The sequence below is a fragment of the Nannospalax galili genome, unplaced genomic scaffold (genome assembly GCF_000622305.1).
Source record: "Nannospalax galili isolate Female #2095 unplaced genomic scaffold, S.galili_v1.0 scaffold898, whole genome shotgun sequence".
Classification (NCBI taxonomy): domain Eukaryota; kingdom Metazoa; phylum Chordata; class Mammalia; order Rodentia; family Spalacidae; genus Nannospalax; species Nannospalax galili.
In genome coordinates, this window is record NW_008342399.1 from 1149381 (window position 1) to 1164145 (window position 14765).

Consider the following 14765-nt stretch of genomic DNA (forward strand, 5'->3'; position numbering starts at 1 on the left):
CAGGCCTGTTGACCCTCGGTCACCTGCTATTACCTTGAAACCAGGAACAAGTATACTCTTGTTTGCCAGATGCCAATTATTTTGGGAGGGGGCAAGCAAGTTAAGCAGGCCTAGGCCTAAAGAGCTTTGGCGTATGGATGAGAAAAAGAAAGAAAGAGGGAAGAAATATCAGGGAGAGGGGCAAAGGCAAGAGGCACACAGAGGTAGGAGGCACACCACACCGTGTAGTGTGAAAGCCTGAGGCCGCAATCACGGATACCTGCTCAGCAGTTTTCTTGGAAATCTTTCAGACTTGCCGTACCACCAATGCACAACTGCTTCTGGGCATCCAGGCTTCCTGTGTGAGGACCTCATGACTTGCTTGCCACCCTCTCTGCTCTGCAACAGCAGGGTGGACTGCAGCCATGGAGAGGATGAATCTCCTGTCTATTGTGGTGAGGTGGACAAATGACCAAAATCAAAGAATAGTGACTAGTAGCTAACAACTAAAATTCCAAATTAACATTCAAGCATGATCATGAATAATTATTTCCATTAGAAATAATACCCTTGTATGATATAGGTCAAATGCCCAACAGTCTTCCACAAAACTTGATATTCAAGTGTCCCAACCAGCAGACATGGACGTATGTGGACAGGACATGTGACACAAGAAATGACTGTGGCGACTGCTCAGATGAATCAGGTAAAAATGGATGTTATATAATTGATTTCTTAATGGGTTCTTGGGAATGGCTGCCCCCACACTTCAACTACATAAATTAACTCAGTAATCTTCCTAAAAGATACATCCACAATTAAGAAATTCTACCATTCCCAGGGTTTCAAGGTAGAGGTAGAGGGCATGCTTAGGTAGGCCAGGGGCCCTGGGTTCCATTTCCAACACCACGACCAATAAAAAGAGAAAGTGGTGGAGTATGGGGGCACACGACTTTAATCCTAGCACTTTGAAGACAAAGGTAGGCATATCTCTTTGAGTTCTAGGTCAGCCTGGTCTACATAGCAAGTTCCAGGCCAGGTAGGGCTGCATAGTGAGACACTGTCTCAAAGAAAAAAAAAAAAAAAAAAAAAAAAAGTGGGCGGGGGGGCAAAGGGAAGGAAGGGAGATGAGAAGGAAGGGGAGAAAAAGAAAGCTTATGCCTATTTAAAGTAGATGAGTTCTCCGGAGGAAGTAAATAAAGTAAGTTTTGCAAGGACGTAAGTCTGTAGAGGCTCTTGGAGATCAAATTTCATTTGGGTTTGTTTGGCAATTTTGAAAGATCTAAGAAAGGTCTAATCAGTGCTTTGGCTCTCAAATATTGGTTGCTAATCTTTGTCCTTTCTTCCTCACTTTCATCCTCGTCTACCACAACATTCCCAACATGGCTTAACACTAGGCAGCACCCTCACCTCCTCAAAACAAGGCAAAGCTAGATTACCCTAAACCCATGCAGCAGACACCATTCAGTGCACTCGCTCTCAAAAGCTTCATCAGACAGACCCTGCCCTTGTCTGCTGGTGTGGAGGTAGAATGGAAATGCATCCTATGAGTTATGGAGACAAATCCCTTTGTACAAAGGGATGCAGGTATAAAGGGAAGCTTTGCTTCTGGCTAGCTGCCATTCAGCAAACACCAACTCTGTCCCCTGCTGACTGAACACACAAACTCAAAGGGACCCTTCCCTGTTTATGTAGCATGTCAGTGTTTAGTTTGGGCTGATGGGGAGAGCTAACACGCCCCTTGACTTTTCAAGCTATGTGTAGAATCTTCAATAATCATCTGCAGTTTTCCCATGAGATGGGTTCACTAATTTTTTTAAAGCCAAAGGACTATTTCTCATCCAATAGCATACTTTCCAGTCTACATTGATATTTTAATGGTTATGATTTTAAAAATAAATATAACTGTCTAGTTTCACAGTGCCCAGAGTGCTCAGGCTGGAGATGTGATACTGTTTTCTTTGCCGACTGTGCCTGCATTCCCAGAAGTCGCTGCAAAAATGGCATTCAAGACTGTGCTGATTGGAGTGATGAAAACCTGTGTGACTAGAAGAATCCTGTAATCACGGCTTTGGAAAAGCTGAAAACTATTTAGTTGCCTTAAGACTGCTCCCAAAATGCTGACAGATTTACTTGTATACCTTACTGGAGTATGGGGCAAGGAGGGGCTGCTAAAGACCCTGAACCGGGTGTTAACAAAGAAAAATGGGCAGAATCAAACCCAACATTTAGGTCCCTTTGGCCCATTTAAAACCTGTTTCCAAATTTTAGTAGCTTTCTGCCTTGTGTGCCTCAGGGTTACAATGGAAGTATACTGTGGCTTGATTATTTCAACCAGTATGAAGGACAGTAATCCTAACAACTTTCAGACCCAGATGTCTAGGCTCATTAATGTAGCACTGGTTCAGGTCCAGCAGAAAACTAGTTTTTGTTGTTTTTTTTTTTAATTGGCACATAAGGTACTAGATATCATGGCTTTTTCAGCTTGTGCTTTATTCCCTTGGCCACTCCCCTGCAGGCTCCCTTCTGCCATATCCGTATTCTTGTCCATCCCTTTCCCCTTCCTCAGCATCTTTTTACCCTCTCTTGGTCTCAAAAGTGTCTTTTAAAGGCTTTATCCAGTTACACCCATTCATATACATACATCTATACATTACAAGCCAGATCTAGGTATTAGAACTTGCAACTGAGTTTCGGTCACCTCACTTAATGCTTTTCAGATCGACTCATTTTCCTGGTTTCATTTTTCTCTACAGCTGATTAAAATTGCATTGTGTATGTGTACCACATTTTTATTATTATCCATCCCTCTGTTGAAGGACATCTAAGTTGGGTCCATTTCCTTGCTATGGAGAATAGAGCAGAAGTAACGATGGGCGTGCAGGTATGCCGTGGCAGGGCACGGAGTCCTTTGGGTGTATAGCAGGATCATATGGTAATACTAGTTCACACTCCCATAAGCTGTAACGGTTTCCTCTTTCCCCACATCCTTGCCAGCACTTCATGTTAGGTTTCTTGATGGTAGCCATTCAGAATGGGGTGAGGTAGTATCTCAAAGTAGTTCCAATTCCCATTTCCTGATGGCAAGGGAGGCTAACCAGTCTAGTAAGTATGGACAGCAGCCAAGAAATTATCAGCAAGATTGTAATAATCTGCTTCTCTGACCAAAGCCTAAAATCCCTTCCAGTGAGCAGTGATCTTGAAAGAGCAGACCTAAGTTTGACTCTCATTCTACAACTTAAGTGGCTGACTTGAGGCAAGTTAACTTCACCTCTCCAGGTTTTCCTATGTACAATGTGGCTCTCCTTTAGGACGTTTACAACTGAATACATCAAACAAGTGGTAGTGCCATCCACATTTTAGTAGCCAAGATAGATTTGCAGACAAAAGAAAAATGGTAAAGATATGGCAGACTGTATTACTGCTCAAAAATAGCAGCTACTCTGGGGAAGAGAATGAGGACTGTCATTCTACAATCCCATGATCATACTGTCTTCATCTGGCTGATGCAATCTATATAATTATGTGTATCACCTCCCAGCCTAAGTTTGGGAAGCCAGCTGGTGATTGGCTATGTTTTCCATAACAAGACTGTCAAGGTTCTAATTAAGCACTCATTGCCCCTGCAAAAAAGTGGAATCCAACCACAAGCAAAGCAGACATCAAATGTGACTGACTTTTGTAGCAACTACAACTCTTGGTTAACTCTAGCAAAACGTGATACTGAGATTACAAAGAAAAACTTTGCCTTTTCTTTCACAGCTACTGACACACAACTTAATGAAGAAACACTTTCAGAGGTTAGAAAGCAATCTCCAGTTAGGAAAATAAGCTTAAACTCAGCCAGCACCTGGACAAGTTGCACTTGGTCTGACCTAGCTGGAAACCCACTATATAGCTCTACGTAGTCTCCTCCTACAGATCTAGATCAGACATAGTCAGATAGAGGCCATTTCTACAGCTCATGGCATCCCATGGTCACCCCAGGATGTGAAGTATGAACTGAAATTTTTATCGTTACTTAGAAATCAGCATTACCAGAAAAGCAAACTCCCAGGCCCCACTCCACAGCCCTCTAGCTTAGTCATGCTACTTGCTAGGGTTCCAGTTAACCAGCTTTATCCCATTTCCTCTGCTAGTGCCCCACAAAAGGGGCCACCCAATCACTGTGGGAGTGTGATGGAATGTGTTTAAGCGTCTGGAAGCCACTTGGCTTTGTAGCTGTTGAGACGTTAGGATCTCAGTTATGGTGGTAAATTTACCTTAAGAAACAATATAAGCATCCTTTGAAGATGACACACTGTGACCCTGCACATACCATCTTCCCCACTTTATTTTTGGTACAACAGCTATTTTTGGTTGTAGCTGTACAGCACCTTAAAAGGGCAACTGCAAAACACTGTGGGGCATTTAAAATAAAGTAAAAACCACTTTTAATGGGCCTTGATGCAGATTACACATCATCAGTTTTGATCTGTGAACTGGGTGCCGTGCAACTGCTTCAGCACCACTGCTACTAATTCTTTAAAAGTTCAGGGATTTTCTAGGGTGATGGCCAACATCCTGATTGGTTGACAGTTACAGTGCAATTCTTCCAGCTACCCACATAATTCTACTGTATGTTAATGTACAAAAGGTGCTGGAGAAGGTAACTAGACTTAAAGCACAAAAACCTAAGTCACACATCAAATGGGGTAATGACTCAGAATGAAAGGTACTTGCTATCTGTGTATACCAAGAAAAATAGTCCTTGGTTTACCCACAGTAACACTCGTCTCACGTTTCACATAAACCATGGAGCCCTAAGGGCTGCTGGAGAAGGAAGTTCTCAAACACGAGAACTTCGACACCAACTGTCACACTACTGTATTTATATCTTTAGTTTGCATCAAATGGTATCAATCACAAGACACACCATGATTAGTTTCCTATAAACTACTCTGCTTAGTATGTACAGATCAGTGTCAGCAAAATAAAAAGATAATAAAACCATATACTAGGCAAAGAATTTTATTAACTTTTTTCAAACTTTATTCCCAGGCTTCTTCTTCAGCTTAATTTGCTGCAAAGAATTAATTGTGTATAAGCAAAAACTGAAAAGAGCGGCATTGTCCAGGGAGCTGAGACTTAAAAATATTAGATCTAGGTTTATCCGATCCATAAACAAAAGAATTTTAAAAAGCAGTCATAATATAAAAGAGCAGCTCCCAGTAACTTCTTCAAGTTTTATCTTCTTCAGAAGTTGACTCAATTCAGTTTGCCTCATTCTTAGAAGCCTCATCAAAATTCTCCACAAGATCTAGAAAAGAATGAGGAGAAAGGTGGACATTCTGAAAAAAGCCAATTCTACAAATAGGTATCAGGTCTAAGAAAACACTCTCAAGCAAACTTGTCATCTCCAATGAGACCACTATACCTTTGGCACACCAAGAAGTTTATATTTGGACATGTAACAAGTACCAAAGCTATTAATTTGATGTGAACATTGTGCTTAAAGAATTTGTATACCCACCCCACCGCACCCTTTCTCTACAAATCCACTGACCAATATGAGAGAACAGAACCAAAGCTCACTCACTCTTCCCCGCTCTGTAGTTTTTTGTTCCACAGGGAGAATCATTAAGAGGTTTTCGACCATTCTGGACCCTTTGGACGGGGACGGGAGAGAGGGCGGGAGACCAGTCAGGGTCTCCCTGTAGACCAGGCTGGCCTGGGATCCACTTGCCTCTGATTCCTCAGTGCTGGGATTAAAGGCATGCACCACCATACCCACATGATTCTGAGGTTTTCTTGAGTTCCTGGAGGCAATGTCTATTCAAAGTGGCGTACATTTATTTTAGAGAAAAAAATTAATTAGCTGGGCATGGTGGCACTTGTCTGTAATCCTTGCACTCAAGAGGCCGAGGCAGGAAGTTCTTAAGTTTGAAGCCAGCTTGAGCTACAAGTTCATAATGAACTGCATATTGAGCAGTGCAACTGCTTCAAAACAGTTAAAATATGTAAGAGAAAAACTGATTACCATCTTTAGAATGATCATATACACCAGGGTATTGAAACTTCTCTATGTCGTTTCATAAACTCATGGGTTTTCAAAGTAGGAAACAAAGAGCAAACAAAAAAAAATGACAAGCGTCAAGGGGGGTATAAGGATGATTGTATGTATGAAATACACAAAAATTCAATAAAACACTTAAAAAATGACGAGTCATTTGTAACCTGTAGTTATACGTAGGTCCTAAGTGAGGTCCACGCCTCTCTCTTTTTTTCCTCACATCCCTGACCCTGAGCAATTAGCCTTCCCAAGGGAGTTTTTTCCTATAAAGATTCACTATTTTCCTTTGCCAAGGTTCTCTATAAGGTTCTCTATAACCTTCATACCTGGAACTTCATCATCATCATCTTCTCCAGTAGCAAGGGGTGCCTTTCCATCCACAGCTGTGAAAGGGAAACAAAAACGTAATTGACAGTTTTTTAGATCAATAAACATCAATGAAAAGAACAGATAAAACACTAAGTACTACAATTTACATTCATGAGGGCAAGTGACATTTGGAATTTCACCTATAGTACCATTAAGAACAGCATATTCAGATGGGCACAAATAACTAGAATACAGGTCAGCAATTTCAATCCCCTTGGATATAGTGAGAACAGAAGGGAGTCCTCAGGGTATAGGTAAAACCAATACACCAAGTTTTGCTAAGGCTTATTTGGGGAGACAAAATGAAAAGGCCATTTTCCCAAATAACTCCACTTGCTCATGGCATAAGGGTCACTCAATATACATTCACTGAAATAAAATATTCAAAAAGTTAAGCCAGATGCAGTGGCTCACAACCTAGTACTCCTACCACTAGAGATGCAAGGCAGGAAGATGGCCACAGGTTCCAGTTCAGTGAGGGCTACACAGGGAGCCCTGTCTCAGAAAGCATGAAAAACAAAATTTAAAGTGTCTTTCAATGGTAAACATCTACCTTTCCTCTTCCCCTCCCACTTTCCTTTTTGTGATACTGCAGACTGAATCCAGGGCCTAGCAGATATTCTACTACTGAGCTTCATCCCTAGCTTCTTCACTAAAAAAAATTCTTAAAATTTTGAGACAGAGTCTAAGGCTTTCAATTTTTGACCCTCCTGCTTCAGCTTCTTCAGTGAGCTTGGATTATAGGAATGGACCCTCACACCTTTATAACAGGAAAATGTGACCTCACAGTACTAACCCTGTATGGGTATCGGCAGGAAACTTCAAAAGCCTATTTGGGGGCTGGGTGTGGTGGTGCATGCCTTTAATCCCAGCACTGAGGAGGCAGAGGCAGGTAGATCTGAGGCCAGCCTGGTCTACAGGGGACTCTGTCTCCCGCTCTCCCCGACACCCATAAGGTCCCAAATGGCCTAAAACCCCTTAATGATTCTCCCTGTAATTTCAAAAAACTATAGAGTGAGGAAGAGTGAGCATCTAACCAAATGGGTGAGTCAGCCACATAGTAATCCTCTTTACCTGCTTCTGTATTCCTAGTCTTCAAATTCTAAGCAATAAATCCTCAAAACAAAGCTGTCACACCACCTGATGCACTTATACTCTTTCTACTCAGAACAAAATGCTACCAAACGGTAGTTCAAAACAGTCAAATATTAAGTATCTATAGCCAACACTTCTGGGGCTAAAGAGATGGCTCAGTGATTAAGAGTATTGGCTTCTCTTACCCAGGACCCACAGCAGCTAACAACCATCTAGTTCCAGGGGATCCAAAGCTTGCTTCTTTCTGGCAAAACTCATACACATAAAAAAACAAAACGGGGCAGGCATGGTGGCGCACGCCTTTAGTCCCAGCACTCGGGAGGGGAGAGGCAGGCGCATCTCTGTGAGTCCGAGGCCAGCCTGGTCTCCATAGCAAATCCAGGCCAGCTGGGGCTACAGGGAGACCCTGTCTCAAAAACAAAACAAAACACACAAAAACTGGACAAATTACTGTAAACAAGAACATTTGCTTAAAAATCAGTTAAAGATCTATTATCCTTTCAGAATTGGTTTGCTTTCTAAATTTACAGAATTCTGGGCCTGAAACCAGACAAATATGTGAAGTAAAATAACTCCGAGGTAACTCACATTGTTTGGGCAGAGCTTCAGCCAGTCTCCGTAAACTAGTCAGACTGTCTGCACCAAGCTGGTTTAGGATGCTGGGAAGCATTTCTGTCAGCTGCTTTGTCTCAGCATGGCCTGTAATGGTGAAAGTGTTTGCTGCCAGAGATGCCTGAACTTTAGGGTTGTTAAAGTGAATCACTGTTCCTTGGTTTGTAAACATATTCACCTAAAAAGAAAAAAAAATTGTATTACTAAGTTAATGATCACCAAAGACTCATTTAAAAATCAAGAATGTTTTTATTAAACAAAAACTGCAATCTGGCTAACTAAGTCTTTTACTTTGATGCGCAGGTCGAAAATGTCCCTGCAATTTCCCTGACTACTTGTTAGTTTTAGGGCAGAAATTCATCTTAGAAACTTAGAGCCTTTAATGAAACATGAACTATAATGCTAAAAGCAGAGGCAAAAAAATTAATTAATGTATGATTAAAGCATACATTTCTAGCCACTTACCTCTTCAATACCAGAGATATTGTTTACCCCTAACTTCTTTAAGGAGAACTGAAGTTTTTTATCATCTGCTGTAGCTGTTCTATGAACCACCTTCTTCTTTCTACGAGCAGTTCCCTAATGGGGGAGAAAAATGACAAACGATATATTCACACCTAGCAACAGATCTTTTCCTTTTTCTGATCTTTGGGTCTGTAAAAGAGTTATCAGGCAGGGAATGGTGATGTATCGATCATGCCTTTAACTCCAGCACTCAGGAGGCAGGGGCAGGCAGTCTGAGATTCATAGTAATCCTGTCTCAAAAAAATGAATAAAAATATAGTTACCCAAACCATAAACTAGGCAGTTAAATAGGCAGGTTAAGATGGAAGCAAAACAAGGCAAAGGAACTGCCTACAAATCTTTAACTTCTAGTTTTGTCAGATACAAAAGGGAGAGGGTCTTTTTACAAGTCCCAATATTTTAAATTCTTTTAAATTATTCAATCAAAAAGTGATCAGAGATGGCATGTGTCAACCTAACTAAACCTCATTTATAAAAGCCATGTCCACCATTAGTAATCTTTAGCTTTCAGAGAACAACCAACACCCTAATTTAATGGTCACAGGTGAAATAGTATACAAAACACCCAAATGAATCTGTATATAAATATCTTTGCACCAAAGAGTAGAAATCTAAAGTTTTTAACATACAGGGTAGGGCCCCTACATGATTTATGCTGCTCCTTATCAGATCTCCTCAGTCAAGTAAACCTGTTTCTTCTTAAAGGAGCCCCAGGCTATGACCATACTGTGTTTGCCCATACTATTCCCCTCTTCCACACACTGCTCAGCTCCCTCCTTCCCAGCAAATTTCTCATGTCCCCAATAGCAAACTTCTACCCTTTTCATGTTCTAGCCTAGCTTACTTTCCTTCAGAACACTTATCAGTTTAAGAGTTGACATATTTTACACTGTCTCTTTGCACAAGGTCCTTGCAGGCTTCAATTTTGCTTAATGAAGATACTTAAGGAAAAGTTAGTCAACCAACTACCTCTCACAGTTCCCCAACCGCTATTCCAATTCTTACTCATCTTTCAAAACCTCATTCAAGCCATTACCTGATCTATGCCTTCCCTAAACACTGCGACTAACCCCACAGCATGCTAAATCATTCCCATTTCTAAGTTGTGAAGACTTACTACACTAAATATATTCCTTTTTAAAATGATGACTGCCTCCTATATTAGGCCTAAGTGCCTCACTCTTGGACTTTATGCTTCTTAAACTTACACTTTCAAGATTAAACACATCAAAGGCCTAAACAAATCATAGTTCAACTGAAGAAAACCAGATTTTTACATGTTAACATACATTGGTTACCAAATCTACTCTCCTCCCCCCAAACTTTTAAGAGTAAGAATCACTGTGAAGTAGTCATGAAGACATCTGATTTCCAAAGATTCAAAAAACATGGGTTATCATGTATAGGTTTTCATACATTTCCAAAACAATGGAGCATTCATTTTACTTAATTTTCAGTTGCTTGATTAGATACTGAAAGAGGACTTTCATAACATTCACCTAAAAGCATGTAAATCTAGCACTTGCCGTTTTCTCTAAGGAAAAACTCACTGTAAGCAGGTTTCTTAAAAGGTACAGCAAAAATGTTCCCAAATCACAATGACACAGAAATACTTTATTAGCTAAACAAGTTAAGAAACAAAGTCTTAGCCTATTTCAGATTTAAAAAACCTGAAGCCTCTCCTTTACCCTTTGAGGGGCAGTTGATGCCACTCAAAAAAAGCCCAATTATTAGAGGAACAAGCTTCCATACAAGCACATTACTCCTGAAATCATACTGAAAGGAGAAAAAAAAAAAAGAACATAATAATTGTTAAAAAGGACAAGAAACACCTAATGCTAATATTGTGAATATGGCCATTGAATACTATTGTCAGCAAAAGAAAAATTAGAATATTAATTGTTGGCTAAGCCCACTAACCAACTTGGCAGAGCTGCATCTTGTTTGATCTATGTACATCTTTTGGCTACCTCACAGTAGACTCTAATCAAACTCAAGGTAAATGCTTAAAATCAGGACAATTTAATGGGCAATCAACTTGTACTATGGAAGCTCTGCAAGTTTTACCAAGTAAAGGCAAGCTCCGTTTCAAAAAGCTGCCACACCTTGTTAAACACTAGGAATGTGCTAACACAATATATATAAAACTAGGAAGATCGCTGTCTAGAGTAGACTTCAGATTAAAGTAAATTAGAGACCCTAAACACCAACAGAGAATCCTCATGAAGAGGACCAGTACCAACCAGAAAAAAAAAATTAGCCAAACATCTTTATTCTCCCAGTTGTAGCATAATTAGAAAACTAGAAGAAAAGACTTCTGTCTACTTTCCAATCTAACATCGACTGCTCTTAAACCCCCAAAATATGCCAATAAAGGTATCAAGTATCCTTGGAAAATATAAGATTAGCCTACAGAGCATTTAGTTCCGAAAGGTCTTAATTACAGGAAGCTAAGCATCTAGCCATTAAGTAGAACAGGAAAAGCTGATAATTTCAGTTTAGTCATTAAGAAAAAGGGTTGAGGGGTGGGAGCTCAGCGGTAGAGGGCTTGCTTAGCGTATTTTAGAAACTGTGTTGGATTCCAGCACAGCTAAACAAGAGAAAAATAGAAAATAAGCTCCAACTTTATATATAGAAGTCGGGGGATAGTGTGCAAAGATCTAACAGAAAGGCCAAGATTTTCTTACTAATAAAACTAAAAAATTTCTGTTCCCTGTGTACACTGTAACATTGAAAAATGTACAAAAAAATGCAACGCTTTTAAAGTGTTTTCTTCAACTCGTACTTTTCTCTCCCTTTCAGTACACAGCCTCCAAGTCTCTCCCAGGTGTATCTGTGTCTGATCTCCACTTCCCCTGGTTTGCTACCTCTGCGAATTTCCCTCGACAAACGTAATTATTTAAACATTAAAATAAAACTTACTTTCCCACCAATGCGCACTTGTGCCTGCAGTTTGGCGAGTTTTTCCTGGTTCATGATAGTTTCTTTCATCTAGGAAAAAGGAGATCCTCAGCAAGGAACGCTCGGGCTCACCCCGTCATTCCACGCTCGTTATTTCCCAGGACACCAGCAGAACTTCGTCTTGCAGGCCGAAACATGGGGCCCCAATTCACTCAGCGCAGCTCCCAAGGTCGGCTCCGAGGAGCCCCCAGCGGCCCCCGCCTCCTCGCCCTTCCCCTCAGGCCCAGCCTTGGGGCTCCCCATTACCCGCGGTCCCAGCCGGGCCTGGCCCAGGCCTCGCCTCGGCCTAGCCAGGGCCTCCCCGGCCCCTCTCCACAAGCCTCGCGGTACCTGAGGCTCCTGTTCTCGGGTTCCGCCGAGAAGTGGAGGAAGAGACGGCGTCGCCTCGTCCCCGGGGCAGCCACCCCTGGCTCGGCTTCGCCCCCAAGAGTCGGCTTGAGTGGGGGTGCCTGTCCGTCGCATCGCCTTCCTCGCTCAGCCCCATCCCTCCCCGTCTGGCTCTTTCCGGGCACTTCCCACCCTGCTCCCGTCCTCCTCCCACGCCGGCATCCACAGCCTTTTTGTACCTTGTCGGAGCCGAAACGGGGCCGCGCGGAGAACTAGGGTTCCAGCTCAGGGGGTCTGGGCCAGACCAGCTGAGATTAGGCGCACACACGCGGGGACGCAAGATGGCAGCTAGAGGGAGGCCGGAAGTGACGCGCCTCCACTTCCTCCAGAAGTCAGGAAACCGACTTCGTCCCGCTGCGCAGGCGCAGTCGCGTGTCTCTGCGGGAGTGCTCGTCCCACCCGGTGCTGGTTCCTCCTGCTCGCCTGGTGGCTGCTTCCTGGAAGACCCATGGGCAAGCGTACGCTGCCCGGAGTCCTGGGGAAGGCCAAGGAGGGCCCAGATTGGGAAGTTCTCTGCAGAGCTGAGGTTAAATAAACCTGTTCTGTGTCCCCCTGACCCTGAGCCCCAAGTTCCTTACTCTCCTTTGCTTCTGCAAAGGACTGAGGGCGTTCACCTAGCTGCAGGTGTCGACTCCTGCACCTGTGCCCTTCAGAGAACTGTCAAAACCAGCGAAGCTAAGGTTGCTTTCCAAGGACTTGGGAGATGCTGAGATCGTGATTCAGAATTTCTATAAAGTGTGTTCAGAAAGCATCCCCGGAGCTCCACCTCTCAGAACAGTTGTATGCGTTCAGGGGTGAGACAGAGTTATGTGTGTTTCAGCTAATTCATTACACCTCATACTCTACGAACTACCTGCGCATATTTTTCTAATAAGCAAAAAGTTGACTCAATATCGAATTAGCGTGACCATGAGCTATTCACAATGGACAAACTATTTTTTCTTGAGTAATTCAAAGACGAATTTGCGCTTGGTGTGGAGATGTTCAAAGCGGGAATGTGAGTTAAAATTTGCTAAGCTCTAGGACAAGGTGTGTGTGTGTGTGTGTGTGTGTGTGTGTGTGTGTGTGTGATTGTGTTTCGTTGTTTTGTTGTTTGGTGATGGTTGTTTTGAAGAAGGATCTTGACAGGTAGCTCTGGCTAGTCTGAAACTCAGCTCAAGTTGAGCCCAAGTTAGCCTCAAACTCAACAGTCCTCCTGTTTTAGCATTCCCAGTGCAAGAATTACAGTGGTGATCTACTAAACCCAGATAGATTTTTAAAGACAATCTTAAAATCACCTATATGAAAATGGCATTTTAAGTTAAAATGCTATGCAGTCAAGCCTTCTTGCAGTCTTTATGAATTTTTTTTCTAATTCAAAAGTGACAATGTTAGAATTTTTAGAGAAAATACAATTTAGCCAGAAGACTGCAGACACCTCCAGTTAAAATCAAATTTTTTGTCATTGACTGCTTTTTACAAAAAAGTTATAACAATGAGGTGTGAACCAGGAAGAACAGCTGGATTGCTCTGCAGAATAATTGTAGCAGTTCTTTTCTTAAAACAACAAAAGGCATGGTGATGCATGCCTTTAATCCCAGTGCTTGGGAGGCAGAGGCAGGTGGATCTCAGTGAGTTCAAGGCCAGCCTGGTCTACAAAGTGAGTTTCAGGCCAGCTGGGGCTACAGGGAGACCCTGCCTCAAAAAAAGACCCCCCCAAAAAACAACAAAAAACTGTTCTTTTTGTTATCCAGTGAGGCAAATTTAGTATAGTAGTGTTTGTAGTCTAGGTTATGTGGTTCTCCAGCCTAATAATAATTCAAATAAGCATGCCAACAGTATACAGTGCTACAGAAAATATGTAAAATACATAACTGTGTATTACATGTGAAAGGTGTAGAAATACTCCTTTTAAAAGAAACGTGTATTTTACTCCTGCATATTATACTGAGCACATGTGAAACTTCCTAACCATAATGTTTTCTGCATTTTAAAATAAAACTCTCCATATGTAAGCCGATCCCTTTAATACTCATTTTCAGGAAATGTGACTTGTTTTATTTTCCCTTGTTCCTTTGTAATTTGAGGATCTATACTATCTTGAAAAATCACCAAGATTTCCTAATTGTAAGAGAAGAAAATGTTTGACTCTCACTGCTTGTGCCTGTTTTGTAAGCCTCAGGACTTTGGATTTTGCTAATATTTATATACCACTCTTTTCAAAAATAACTGTAGGGATTAAAAAAAAAAAAAAACCCTGTTCTTGGAGGCTGGAGAGAAGGCTCAGTGGTTAAGAGTGCTGACTGCTCTTGCAGAGGACCCGGGTTTGGTTCCCACGTCCCACATAGTGGCTAACAACTGTCCGTTAACTCCAGTTCCAGAGGATCCAATGACCTTTTCTGACTTCCTCAGGCATTACACAACATGGATGCATGTACATACATGCAGGCAATATACTCACAAACATAAAATATATATATTTAAAAATTGCTCTCCTCAATAGCGCCTACATTGCAATCTTAGCTGAGGAATGCTGTGTCCATGTGCTCCCAATGTCTTCAGCTAATGTGAATAATTGACTCCCACTCTTTAGTGCTCAACTTGAACAGTGGACAAACTACTTCCTCAGCACTCAGGTTGGCCTCAGTCAACAGAGAATGCAAGACAGAGGAACCCTGTTTGTTTTCCTTGCTTTATAGTTTATGGTCTAATCAAAGTCCATGAGTTGTTGTCATCTCTGACATGAACTTGACTTCAGAGGAAGCCAAATATTTACATTAAGCTTATTTCTTAAGGGCCATGATTT

At 41.8% G+C, this 14765-nt stretch overlaps 1 protein-coding gene across 1 annotated transcript; it reads right to left on the reverse strand.

Annotated features, from left to right (window-relative positions):
* Positions 1 to 4973: 4973 nt before the first annotated feature.
* Positions 4974 to 12309, reverse strand: Btf3 (basic transcription factor 3). The gene is made up of 6 exons (XM_008838464.3): positions 12160 to 12309; positions 11555 to 11623; positions 8573 to 8686; positions 8084 to 8285; positions 6358 to 6414; positions 4974 to 5278 (listed from the first exon to the last, which is right to left on the reverse strand). Exons 2-6 carry the CDS (start codon positions 11621 to 11623, stop codon positions 5232 to 5234), a joined length of 489 nt encoding a protein of 162 aa, XP_008836686.1. The 5' UTR covers positions 12160 to 12309; the 3' UTR covers positions 4974 to 5231.
* Positions 12310 to 14765: the final 2456 nt, after the last annotated feature.

What these genes read in the sequence shown, in the direction of transcription:
- Btf3 (XM_008838464.3), bottom strand. Translation starts at nt 11,623, where the DNA reads ATGAAAGAAACTATCATGAACCAGGAAAAACTCGCCAAACTGCAGGCA. An exon ending in ATATCTCTGGTATTGAAGAG is followed by an intron (nt 8,286 to 8,572) that starts GTAAGTGGCTAG and finishes TTTTCTTTTTAG; the next exon opens with GTGAATATGTTTACAAACCA. An exon ending in TGAAGCTCTGCCCAAACAAT is followed by an intron (nt 6,415 to 8,083) that starts GTGAGTTACCTC and finishes TCCCTTTCACAG; the next exon opens with CTGTGGATGGAAAGGCACCC.